Source organism: Dama dama, chromosome 20 (genome assembly GCF_033118175.1).
Source record: "Dama dama isolate Ldn47 chromosome 20, ASM3311817v1, whole genome shotgun sequence".
NCBI lineage: Eukaryota > Metazoa > Chordata > Mammalia > Artiodactyla > Cervidae > Dama > Dama dama.
In genome coordinates, this window is record NC_083700.1 from 33694905 (window position 1) to 33708251 (window position 13347).

Sequence of the window (13347 nt, forward strand, 5' to 3'; positions counted from 1 at the left end):
AGTGTGGAGAACGTTCCAAGCAGAGATTTCTCTGCAGCAAGGAGAAACTCCAGGAGCGGACTGTGAGGCTGCCATCACCCATGAGCCCCAGAGGGGTGCTGCCCGCTCAGGACAGGGGTCACCACCCAGGCCAGTGGGCAGAGGTTGCAATAGGGGCCATTTGGCCCAAGCGTCTTACTTGCGAAAGTCATCATATTTAGGACTTTCTACATTATCTCCAATTGAGGTTTGGATGTTTACAATTTGTTAAGTGCAATCCATTGTAATATACCTCAATTTTTATGAGCCTGCTCAGTTGTTGGTTTTTTTTTTTTTAATCTAAAAGAAGCCTAACAATACTGAAAATGGCCCAGTTCTGTCTCATTCTTGGCAAACAGGCAGCACTGATTATAGATAAGAGAAGTGAGGCTCAGACTAGCCACCTAATGCATGCTAGAACTTACTCAGCACCGCACTTGCCTTTCTGATCCTGTAAGGCTCGAGCACCAAGGATGTCCTCTGCCCTTGGGGTCCCAGGATATTCTCTTGTCTCCTCTGCCCCAACCCACCCCAGGCCCCTCAGTTCCCTGGGGACTAAGCCCTTCTTCCTCCACATCACTCTCCACAGTGCAGCCTGGCTCCTTCCCTCCCAGAGGCCCCCAGTTCCCTCCTCGGCTCAGTCACAGACCCAGAAAGCCACTGCCACAGCACCTCCACCGCCCTGGGTCCCCTGTTTTGTTTGTCCTCAGGTATGGCTTCCCCAGTGGCTCAGAGTTAAAGAATCTGCCTGCAATGCAGGAGACGTGGGTTTGATCCCTGGGTCAGGAATATCCCCTGGAGAAGGGTATAGCAACCCACTCCAGTATTCTTGCCTGGAAAATCCCATGGACAGAGGAGCCTCGTGGGCTAGTCTATAGGGTCACAGAGTCAGATACGGCTGCAGTGACTTAGCAAAGCACAGCACACCACAGCTGGGAAAGACCCCAGGAGACGCCCCCAGAGGGTCCCGTCAACAGGACACCATCCACATCTCCTGCTGGGGGCCCTCCCCCCACTTCCTAAAGGACAGTCTCCTTTGTGAAGTGTCACAGCCAAACCTGTAACTTCAGGCTCTCTGAGATGTGCTACGTGACACCTGCTCCTCAGGTCTTTGCAGGGCACGTGTGGTCAGCATACACTGCTGGCAGGGACTAGGTAGTAACGTGGCCCCAGTCCCCCTTCTGAGAGTTCAGCTATTATAAAGGTGTGATTTAAAGCACAATCACCATACTGGGGACAAGACTGGCTGAGATTTAGAAAAATGAAGCCTGATCAATTACACTGTCCCCTTTGGAGAAAAGACTAGAAGGGGTGCAGAGAGAAGGGAGGGAAGGTGGAGGGAATAAACATGTACAGGTCTGGCCAAGGGGCCCAGCACTGGGACCTCCCAAGGAGGTTGGTTGTCTTGCCCATCACAGCACCTCAAAGTAGCATGACTGAGAAAAACCTCTGACATATGCCTAGATGCCCTTGTTCTGACCCCTTGATATTTGTGTTTCCTCAGTGGCCTCTCCCCTGCTCAGGAGCAGCTGCAGGGACCTGTGAGCCTGGGTGGTCTATTCACTGACATCTGCGCTCCTTGCTGAGCTTAGACACGCCCACCTCTGTGAGCTGGTGGACATGGGTCTGCCCCTGAAATGTAGCCATTTTTCAGGCACTGGCGAATCAGGTTTGAAGCCTCTAAGACAGAGGATGGGACTCTTGGCTGCGGTTCTTCCCCATGGCAACCCCAGGACCCTCAGACCTTCCCAGATGCCCTCTGCCTGTCCCACTGTCTGCTCCAAATGGCCATTAAGCCCTTCTTTTAATAGACCGTAGACCTAGAGCCATTCTCTCCCTGGGAGAACATTCTCTACTCAATTCCACCTCAAGCCCTTGTTCCCCAGGTACAATCTCAGCCTAGAAAAGTCTTCCTTACTGCACTCTTTCCCTAAAAATATGTAGAATGAGAAAACAGGAAGACAAGACGGATCCTGTTTTTAAAATCCTGACCTGATTTTGAAATGGCCAATTTCCTTGTAAAGGTCTCCACCTATCAACTCCCCAACCCTCCTCTACGCATGTGGCTCCAGCTCTGTTGGACACACTACATGACTATCACATCCCACCCCCAGAGCGGTGCAGGGGTTCAGCCCCAAAGGAAGCCAGACTTTGCAGAAAGACAACATTTATTGAGAATCATCTGTCTGAAAACCTCATCTGTGTGTGTGTGCGTGTGCTCATGTACATGTGTGCGTGTGTATGTGCAGCTGTGTGGGGACAGTGAGGTTCTTGGTCAGCGATGTGATCAGATGGCTTTGGCCAGCCCCACGAGGTTGTTGACCCTGTCAAAGACGCTGTAATACTCTCGGATGAAAACATCCCCCAGGATCCAATGACGGGAACGACTGTCAGCCTGGAAGCCACTGGTACAGAAGCCCTCGTCCTGGGAAAGGGAAGGGGGACATGAAGCTGGTTCCAACCCCAGTTGCTGTGTCTTCCCTACCCCACTCCCTCAATCACCCTCTCATCTATTATTTCCTTTCACCCTTGAAATCACCTTCGGAGGTAAGCAAACAAGTATCAGATTTGCCTGCTCAACAAATGAAGAAATTTATATTCAGAACTGAAGTGACTGAATCCAAGATCATCTAGTGGGTCCCCCCCCCCTCTCACTTGTCCTCCCCAACCCCCCACCCTCCTGCTTTCAGCACCTACGGCCCTGATGACCTCCCTCCAGAGCAGGCGTGGGGATCCCAGGCCTTGACTGTTTGGGGTGCTGAGGACTAGGTTAAAGCTGAAGCCAGAAGGGCAGTAGGGACAAAGTTTGGATGCCTACAAACCCCAGGCTACTAAGAAAAATCCTGAACAAAGCCCAGGGCCCCAGGGCTTAGAAGCCAGCACAGTGGATGCAGAGTCCTACGAGCAGCCCCCACCCTCCCTTGGGCCCTGGGGCCTGTCCTTCTGGTTTGCCCTACTTCTCCCAGGATGAGGTTGCCCCCAGGACAGCCTCATCCTACTCCGAAGGGCCGGGTGGTCTAAATGTACAACCTGTTCTGTCCATCTAGGCCTTGCCTCTTATCACCAACATGCTGAGTTGCCAAGAGAGAGGAGGAGAGCTTGGTGAAGCCAGGCTCCTCTCTGGAGATGCATACCTGGTTGGTATAGGCGGAGGGGGTCAGTGGGTACATTTTGCCATTTATCTCAAAGACCACAGTGGGCATGCTGCTCAGGCTGTCGCAGTCGATGTCAAACTAAAGAACAGAGGAAGGGAAGTCCTCTTAGAAGGGCTATGGGTGCGATCTGACTGCCAGAGGAAATCAGAGGAAGTGCGCTCTGACTACCAGAGGAAGTCCCAGGCAGGACCCCTTGCTCTACACTGGAGCCGAGCAGAGGGGAGGATCTGCTACTCAGAGGACCCCAGGGAAGTTCTTGGATCTCAAGGGAGTCGCACTGATGGGGACCACCTGTCATCCAGCCCAGGGTCAGACACCAGCGGGACACAAGGATGGAGACAAGGAGGGGTTGGCCTCGATGTTTCCCTCCAAGCCCAGCCAGAGCTCCCAAGGACACTGGGAGCACTTAGCTGACAGGCAGAATGCAGGGAGACTCATCGGTGGAGGGCAGAGTAAAGCTCAGAGAGTCAGGGATGTGTGACCCTCTCTGGGGACAGAAGGTCAGACTGCTGTCATTCTGTGAGACATGGGAGCCCCTACGCCAAGTGGCCAAAGCTAGAAGAGCCAGGTCATCGTGAAGGCCTCTCACCCCCTACAGGGGAACAGGCCCCTCACCATTTCCCTTTGTCATTGCTTCCATGTGCAAAGGGGGTTCCCTCTTCGGAGGTTCTGGGGAGGTGGGGATAAGGGTCTGGCCTCACCTCACCATACCGGTTCTGGGTGGCTCCAATGGCCTCCTGGATGTTGAGGATGTCGCTGCTGGGCCCGACCAGCAGGGAGGTGCCCGTGTCCAGGATGGCCTGACAGCCACCCTCACAGGCCACAACCATACCGTTGATGGTGACACTGCAGAGGGGAGACAGGGTGGCCTTGCAGCACGTCCAGCATCCAGCCCTCCCTCCTTGGACCCCTTCTAGCCTCCTCTGCCAGGGACCTTGGCAGGAAGGAAGTCCAGCCATCCCAGGTCCTTTTCTTTGGGCTCCTTCCTGGAGCCCCCATAACTTCCTGAACTCAGAGAAAAAAAACCCAAAATCATTTTCTCCCAACTCAGCAGTGGCTCAATGGAGGTCACTTGACCTTCTCTGGTACAGAAGGTTCAATGAAACAACAAAGTTACATGCACTAAGGGAGAGGGTAGGAGGAGCACTGCACGCTTTGCCCAAAGATCTGGTTTCCAGTTTTCTCCTGCCATGTCCTTGCTGCAAGTTCCCCAACCTTTCTGCACTCAGGCTTCTCATCTGCAAAATGGGTCCATTAGCACCCCTTCCTTGACTTCCCCAGGGGATGGTCACGAGGTTCAAACTCGATGTTAGTAAATTACAAAATGAAGATAATCATGGCACCACTCCACAGGATTTCGGTGAGGAGCAAATGAAGCAATCACATTCTCACCCAGCACAATGCCTGGCAGGTAGTGGTGCTGGATAAGCACAGTGACCACGTTAAGCAGCTTCAGTCCTGTCTGACTCTTTACAACCCTTTGGACCGTAGCCCACCATGCTCCTCTGGCTATGGGCTTCTCAGGCAAGAGTACTGGAGTGAGTTGTCATTTCCTTCTCCAGGGGATCTTTCCAACCCAGAGATAGAACCCACGTCTCTTATGTCTCCTGCAGAGGCAGGTGGATTGTTTACCACTAGCGCCACCTGGAAAGCCCCAGATGAGGCATCCCTGGTAGCTCTGCTGGTAAAGAATCCACCTGAAATGCAGGAGACTCCAGTTTGATTCCTCAGTCTGGAAGATCCCCTGGAGAAGGGATAGACTACCCACTCCAGTATTCTTGGGCTTCCCTGGTGGCTCAGATGGTAAAGAATCCACCTGCAATGCGGGAAACCTGAGTTCAGTCCCTGGGTTTCCAGGGAAGATCCCCTGGAGCAGGGCATGCAACCCACTCCAGTATTCTTGCCTGGAGAATTCCATGGACAGAGGAGCCTGGCGGGCTACAGTCCATGGGGTCGAAAAGAGTTGGGACAGGACTGAGCGACTAAGCACAGCACAGCACAATCTTATTAATAAAGTGTAAGTGAATGGTCAGCACTCTCACTATCAAGGACCCTTGGCCTTGGAGCATCTGATTCAGACTTGGATGTGACGAGCAGCTGGGCTGAGCCCTGGATCCTCACGGCCCCACTCTTGGAGTCGGCCTCTAGCAAGCTGCCTCTCACCCACCTGTCCACAGTGAACTGCCTCTCACCCACCTGTCCACAGTGAACTGCCAGTACTTCTGCACAGTCACGGGTACCCAGTGCAGGGATCCTGTGTAGTAGGATGTGTCAATGGCCCCCAGCGTGAGCATGCTTTCCTGGCCATTCCTGAAACCAAGGAAAGGCATGTTATTGCACCCTGACACTGTGGCTTTGAGAAGAGGTATCCCAGCCCCACACAGGGCAGAGGCGATTCAGACCCCTCCCCACTCTTCTCCCACCCCTAACCCCCACCTCCACCCCAGAGACTTCAGATGAGCTCTCCCAGCTCTTCTCCCAGCTGCTCCAGGCTCTTCTCTACTATCTCCTGCATACTGAAAGGAGAAACCTGAACTCCCTCAGAGCCCGCTAGAAGCAACTGAAAATCTCAATGACATCAGTAAATGATTACTGAGGCCTATCACTTCGCAAGAAAAAAAGAGGTTAAAATCCCCTATACAGAGATAGAGTCAAGCTTCTTTTTTTTAAATGACAGAAATGAAGGTCAAACTCCGGCCCAGTGGACCCTGGCTGCATCCACGACCATGCTGGGGCCTTTAGACAGAGGGTTAGATGTGCCTGGAAACAAGGAGAGGTGTGCTTAGATGCTGGTGTCCTTGAATTTCAGTGTCCTCAAAGAGGTAGACCCTCCTCATTCAATGGTCCCTGCCAGGCCGCGGAAGTCTGGCCCAGGCTGGGTACAGCTCCTACCTGTCCATGTAAACCGAGAACACATCTTGGGCCACCAGGTGCCTGTTCATCATGTTGTCAAACACGGGCACTGAGTACTCTGAGGCGAGCGAGGGGTAGGCCATCCCCAGGATCCCATCGAACTCGGCATAGGTGAAGACGTCACCAGGCTCCTGGGTGCTCAGGCCTACTGTCTGCTGGACATCCACAATGTCAGAGACCTGCAAGAGAGGCAGAGTGACCTCCACCAGCGGGCCCTGCAGCCAGAGGACCCATAGAGAGCTCAGAACAAGCCTGTCTTTGCCAGCCCGTCTTGCCCTCAATGGGCAGTGTAGTTATGTGAGCTTAAGAGAGAAAAGCTTCCTTTTTCAGCTCTATGCTGTGGTTTTGAGGGAATTGGTCTGACGAGCCAGGGGGCTGATTGGCAGGGGAAGAGAGGGTACAGGTCAGGGTAGAGAGAGCAGTGCTCATGGTGCAGAAATTGAGGATGAGCCGAAAGAACAGGATGAAATAAGGGCTGCTCAAAGGGCCCTCTGCCGGCCTGCAGCCCTTCCATTGGCTGCACCCGGGGCACCTCCCAGGAAGCGCTTGGGGGAGCAGCAGGATGGATAGAAAGAACACGCACGCGGTGTGGGTCTAAAAGACCTTGCTGTGCATCCTCGCTTTGCCATGTGCTGTGTGACCTTGGACAAGTTCTTCTCTGAGCCTTCAGGCTCACAGCAAAAAAGACTTCAGCCAGATCCCAGGAAGAACTCAAGGAAGAGCAAGGTGATGAACACCAAGGGGTACTGCTTGATTTTAATTTTAGATGGTGGGTGAGGATGGAAGGAAAGATGCTAACATGTATTGGGTACTTACTACTTGCTGGCCATTGAATCAAGTACTTCAGAAGGAAAAGAGGGCCGAAAGCAAAAGGAACCCTTGTCCAGAGGGCACACATGCTTTCTGACTTGAAAGGAGGCGCTGCTCTATGACTTATAAAGTGAAGTCAAATCCAGAGAGGCGGAGACGTGGGTCTGACAGCGCCCACCATCACCAGCTGTGTGACTTCAAGCAAGTTATCAGCTCATCTGATCCTTGGGTCCCTCATCTGAACAATGGGGGTGAGACTAGCTTCCTAAAAGGGTTGTTGAAAGAACTAAATTTAAGATGAGATCACAGTGACTATGGCAAGGTCAAGTGAAAAAGGGGTTGGGAAGATGGAAACTGGACCCAGAGAAGCTTCTCGGGTGGGAGCTGACATGGGAAGGAAAAGGGGAAGGGAGGGAGGGACACCCCGCAGCTGCTGCTGGCTAAGCTCCCTCTCCAAGTCCTCTCCCAGGGGGGCCACCCACAAGGGCAGGACACAGAGAGCCCCTTGGCACCAGCCGTGGCACAGCCCGGAGCCAGGGTGTCTAGGTGGGGCAGTGGCTGGTGGGGAGGGGAAGGCGAGGACTGGCTGGTCCCAAGCTCCACTCACAGTGACGGTGTCGTAGCCCAGGATGCCCTGCATGCTGCCCGTGCCATAGCGGATAGACAGGGGCTTGCCCAGGTTCTGGAAGGTGGACGACTTTCTCGGGTCGAAGCGCTGGTGGTTTTCTGGAACACAGGCTCAGGGTTAGTGGGACCCAGAGCATCTTCTCTCCACTTGACAGTTGCTAACAGGGGCTAAATCCTTACCAGCTCTCATGAGAATACGGTCTCAATACTAACCATTCTCTCTACTGAAAATAAGCAGCCAGTTCTGTCTGGATCCCGCAAAGCTCAGTCAAGAAAATTATTCTTTGCTGCTCAATCCACCTCTCTGACCCCCAGTGCTACCTTCATAACTTTCAAACAAAAAGAAAAAAAGAAAGCCATCTCTATGGTTTCCAGAGACTAGCATATACCAGCTTTGTAATTTCCAACAAGTCTCTTTGCTTCTCTCAACCTTGGTTTCCTCACCTGATGAATAAGGATAAAAAGAGAGCCGATTTCCCAAGATGGCTGGAGAAATAAATTATTTACATATATTTAGTGTTTTCTCAGTGCCTCTCACTTTATTCTCTTAGAACCGACTGGCATGTCGTGGCCCTATTTTATAGAAAGAAAAACTCAGCACCCAGGAGGGTAAGGTGTCTGCCTTGACTCCTAACAGAGCCGAAAATATAAAACAAAGTTCCCCCATTTCTAATTGGTGCTTTATACATCAGATCTGTGATTTGCACATCTACCCAGTCTGCGGCCAGTGGAAGGGTTGAGCAAGAAGATAGGACACAACCAGGAGCCTGGGAATGTCCAAGCCAGCTCTCCCCACAACAGGCAGACACATCCCTCCCCAAGCCTGGCCGCCCTGACCACGACTGGCAGAGCGGAGGGCTGGGCGGGGCCGGGGGTGTCACTCACTGCAGGCGTTGCTCTTGCAGTAGATGGAGGGTACCCAGAAGTCGGAGGAGCCGGTGTCAAACAGCACGGTGAACTCCTGCGGCGGGGTCCCGAGGTAGATCTTCCCAAAGTACTGACTCTGAGGACAGACAGCAGCGGGTCAGGCTGGGAGCACCGCGTGAGGGATTGGGGAGCGTTGATGCCCAGCCCGGAGCCTGTTCGGTTCTGTAGGCTCTGTGATTTTTGCCGCAAATCCTGCAACCCCTGCTGGAATCGCCCCCAGAGCAGACACTAGAGCAAAATGTAAACCCTGCCTGGTAGGGAGCCTGGGCCACCGGCCAGGGACAGGGCCACAGAGGTGGGACACCATCTAGGTACAGACCCCAGACCCAAGGTGCCCCAGCCACACCTCCTTCCAGCTCTCTCTGGGTGTCAAAACTGGGGCTTAGGTGGGGGTGGGGATGACCTGGATAAGGAAACGAGGGCACAGAAGAGAAAAAGGGTGGGTTGTTTACTGAGTGACAGATGAGAGAGACAAGCTCCAGAAAGGAAGAGGGCATAGGGGGCACTCCTGACAGTGGGCACCAGCTGCCCCCTCCCTGCCCAGTCAACCTAAAACGTGGGTTCCCTGGACCTGAAAGAGTCATGTGTGAGGCTGGATCTGGGAGCAGACCATGTGTCCCCAAGGGATGCTCTCTGCAGGCAGGTCATCTGGGCTCAGACCCTTGAAGGTGGGAGGACCGGTTTTGCAGGGCCTGCTGGTTCCTGAGAGCTACTGAGAGGTGGGAGACAGCCTCACACACCCCCACAGGGCTCCCTGATTCCTGAAAAAGGGAAAGGGGGGCAGGGTGTCCATCACGCTGTGCGGGGATCACTACTGGGAGGCTGGCAGAACCACTCACATCCAGGTAGTTGGTCAGGGGCACGCTGGCCACCTCCCCGAGGCCGTAATACTTGCTGCTGATGCCATACTGCTGTTTCTGCAGGAAGTCCTCCAGAAGCCCACGCTCCTTCAGCGCCTTCCTCAGAGGCTTGCCTTTGTACAGAGGGATCCTGAGGTGAGGGGAAGAATAAATGATGAGGTGGGCATCTCCCCAGGGCCGCCAAGCCTCAGAGGAGCCCAGAGGCTCTGGGCTCCATAAGTTACTTCTCCATTTTTGTACCATTACCTAAAGTAAAAGTCGTGTTCTACATTAGCCCATGCTGGCCATTACCAACTGCGATGCACTCTGATATTTCCAACTGCTTTCTCTTTTTTAATGCTGGTGGAGACTCAGTCAATGTATTTTACAAGCCACTAATCAGCTTCCCTGGTGACTGGGCTTCCATGGTGGCTCAGACAGTGAAGAATCTGCCTGTAATGCAGGAGACCCAGGTTTGATCCCTGGGTCAGGAAGATCGTCTGGAGAAGGAAATGGCAACTCACTTCAGTATTCTTGCCTGGAGAATTCTATTGACAGAGGAGCCGGACGGGCTACAGTCCGTGGGGCCTCAAAGAGAGACGTGACTAAGCAACTAACACACACGATGGGTTTGCAGCTCTGCAGTTTGAAAGACACTCAGCATATTCTCATTCGGTCGCCAATCCTTGCTGTGGGCCTACTATGTGCCAGGTAAAGTATGGGGTACCAGGGACACATGAGAAATGTTCAGTCTCTACCTTCCAGGAGCATACAGTGTGGGGAAGAAAATGGTGTCCCCCACACTCTGGAAAAAGATATGACTATGCTCCCACCCTTGGCCAGCCCTGTTCTCGGCTCTCTGTGCAGCTTAACATGGGTGGAATTTCTTCAAACGGGTTCAGCACAGAGCACGGTCCCCAGTGAATATGGTTAGAGTTTAGATGATAGATGATGGAAGAGATCAGCAGGAAGAGATCAAGAAGGAGAACAGCAGAAGCTGGTTGGAGACTTAGTCTCGGGAAGCTGGTGGCTGGTCAAGGCCCTCTGAGCTTCAACTTCTGTGCAAAGTGGATTATCTCTTCCTTTCCAGCCACTCTCGGGCACTGCTGTGGACGAACTGAGTGACTTAACCTCTCCAGCTCTTAGTTTCCTCTCCTGCAGAGTGGAAGACTAGAGCATGATGGTTCCCAATGTCACCCAGCTCTGAGTCACGTGGTCCTCCTCCTTGGGGCTGTTTTAAGGACAACTGGAGCCTACAGGTGTGAAAGAGCTTTGAGAGTAATAAAAGGGCAGCAGGTTTAAGACTCATAAAGAAAATGGGTTTTCTCACGTTGTTCATGTCTCAAATGGATCCCATATGGAATGCCTCATATATTAACGATGGTCTCTCTTCTGGTGCCTCCCGCCCCCAGCCCTCATGTGTGATTTCGGCTGGGACCTGATCTATTAATAGAAATGAAAGGTTCTCCAGACGTTGCTCAGTCTTTGTCTCTGATGACAGAAAAGGACTTCAGCCTGAAAGGAAGGAGGCTGGGCTGAGCTCCTGGGAGCAAGCCCACGGCTGTCCTTTCCCGTGTCTCCATGTCCTTCTGCTTGTTCCAACTCTGGTTCCCAGTCAGCTCAGGATCCACAGCTGAGTGTCTGGTGACTCTCAGAGTAGTACCTGCGACTCTGCTGATCTGTCCTGTCTCGGCACAGGACCCAGAGAGCCACCCTCAAGGCAAGCGAGGCTCAAAGGCAGTCTACCGCCCAATGCTAAGAACCAGGAATGCAGCCCTAAACGTTTGCAGCTCCAACCACCGTGGAAATCTCCACCCCACTTTTGCCTCCAGATGCCGTGCTGAGCCGGCCAGGTGCCTGGCACTTGAAAGAACTCCACTTTTAAGACCACCACCAGCAGCCCCCACTGGTGAAAGGCACCGGACCCCTTTTTAGGGACCCTACTTCCCAGGGATGGATTCAGGTTTCCCTGGGCTCAGGCCTTGACAGAGCTCGAACCTGGGAACCAGAGGTAGTGTGGTTTCAGGCAAGAGTGCCAGTCCAGGGGACTTCCCTGGTGGTGCAGTGGTTAAGAATCCAAGCTTCCGCTGCAGGGGGCACAGGTTTGATCCCTGGCTAGGGCACTAAGATCTCAGATGCTGCGCAGTGTAGCCAAAAAAAAAAAGTACCGGTCTACCTAGGACCAAGTCTTGGCTCCTTCATATCTAACCACAAGGCCTTGGACAGCTCAAGGACCCTCCCTGAACAGCAGTTTCCTCACCTGTGAAATGCAAAAAATATTATCTACCTAATCCCTTAGGCTTAGTGAGAGTATAGGTAAAGCCCTAGTTAAGTGTCTGGCATCTAGTAGCAAGCACTCAATAAATACCAGTTATAATTTTGGGAGGAGAACTTGGAAACTTCACCCACAAAGGATGTGGCGCAGCAGGGAACTCTAACAGATGCACACATAACTCCTACAATGTGCCAGGCACTCTTCAGAGCATTTTATAGATACTAACTCATATACCCCTTATGAGGACTTCCCTGGCTCATTGGGTAAACAATCCGCCTGCCAATGCAGGAGACTCGGGTTTGATTCCTGGGTAGAGAAGATCCCCTGGAGAAGTGAATGGCAACCCATTCCAATTTTTGCCTGGAGAATCCCATGGACAGAGGAGCCTGGTGGGCTACAGTCCATGGGATTGCAAAGAGTTGGACATGACTTAGCGACTAAACAGCAACAACTTACCCCTCAGGACAACCCTATGAGATGGATACTTCTGTCATCCTAAATTTACAAGTTTACGTTATGTTCACGATGAAGCTGAGGATCAGGCAGTTTGACTCCAGAAGCTGTGTGCTTAATTACCACACAGCCCATCTGATCCCCTGTTCTTGTTCACCACACCCTCAAGAATAGGGGAACACTTTAGAGAAAAAGGCCCCAACATAAAAAGCAAAACTGTCTGGTAACGATTATCCCGGGAACCTGCCGCATTTCATCGAGGTCTCCCAAGGGGAACCAATGGCCGGAAGACGAGGGAGACCCACCCAGAGCAGATGCAAGCAATGCCCATCCCCTCCCCTGGGGCCTGACACTCACCTGGTGATCTCGGCGCCCTGGGAGAGAGCGAAGACAGCAAGTAGCACCACGAGACACCTCATTTTGGATCTGGGTCCAGCCACTGCTGCAGCCAGGGCCCACTCCCACAGCTTTTATAGAGAGTGCGGGGTTCCCTCTGGCTGGGAGCCCAAGCGGCAGAGATAGCCCCTAAATTCGGGCCACTCCACAAACACATTAAGATAGCACCCAGACTACACAACACCCACTCTGATAAGGGCCATGGGTTCCACCACCCCGGGGACTTCAAAGTTGAAGGGTACGCATGCCTGATCTTCAGGCCTCCCTGACCTGATTTCCCCTTTCAAACAGGACTTCTTGAGCTAACACAGGTGGGGCCACAGCCAAAGCCCTATCTCATGTCCCACCTTGTGGTCAGTAAAGAGGCCTGTTCTCAATAGGCCCCTTCCAGCCCTCGAAGCCTCCCTTTCCTGGGCCTGACTTCACAGGAGTCCCAGCCTGCCCTGTCCAGGGGTCTCCCAGCCCAGGTTTCCAGAAGCCACTCAGTCCACTCCCCAAGGGGCATCTGAGGCCAAGGATGCTTGTTCAGTCTGTTGCCTCCATCTAAGAGAGATGCAGGGGCTTCCTTGGTTGTCCAGTGGTTAAGTCTCTATGCTTCCAATGTGGGGCGAGGCAGGTGGGAGGCACAGATTCGATCCCTGGTCAGGGAACAAAGATCCTGCATCCTGCATGCTGCGTGGCATGGTCAAAAAAATAAAAATAAAAAAATTTTTAAAGCTCCAAACAATAAGAGAGATGCAGGCCCAAGACCCCTGCTCCCCACAAGGCTGTGGCCCCTGGTTCCATGTTAGAAGGATGTTGGGAGGGGACGGGTAGATGCCAGATCCCATGAGCCACTGGGAGGCCTGGGGAAGGCAGGCGGAGAGGGCAGATGTGTGCCACACACAGAGGAAAAGGAGGAAGCTACGACATGATGGTCAGGTCTGGGGGATGG

General features: G+C 53.0%; 1 protein-coding gene across 1 annotated transcript; it reads right to left on the reverse strand.

Moving 5' to 3' along the window:
* Window positions 1-2305: 2305 nt before the first annotated feature.
* LOC133040206 (chymosin) lies at window positions 2306-12436 on the reverse strand. Its single transcript, XM_061119959.1, has 9 exons — window positions 12375-12436; window positions 9290-9440; window positions 8409-8526; window positions 7504-7622; window positions 6066-6265; window positions 5370-5483; window positions 3875-4019; window positions 3153-3251; window positions 2306-2443 (listed from the first exon to the last, which is right to left on the reverse strand). The coding sequence occupies exons 1-9, from the start codon at window positions 12434-12436 to the stop codon at window positions 2306-2308; spliced, it is 1146 nt and encodes a 381-aa protein (XP_060975942.1).
* Between the last annotated feature and the right edge of the window lie 911 nt (window positions 12437-13347).

What these genes read in the sequence shown, in the direction of transcription:
- LOC133040206 (XM_061119959.1), bottom strand. Translation starts at nt 12,436, where the DNA reads ATGAGGTGTCTCGTGGTGCTACTTGCTGTCTTCGCTCTCTCCCAGGGC. An exon ending in CCCTGACCAACTACCTGGAT is followed by an intron (nt 8,527 to 9,289) that starts GTGAGTGGTTCT and finishes GTCTGTCCTCAG; the next exon opens with AGTCAGTACTTTGGGAAGAT. An exon ending in CCCAGAACCGGTATGGTGAG is followed by an intron (nt 3,252 to 3,874) that starts GTGAGGCCAGAC and finishes TCTGTTCTTTAG; the next exon opens with TTTGACATCGACTGCGACAG.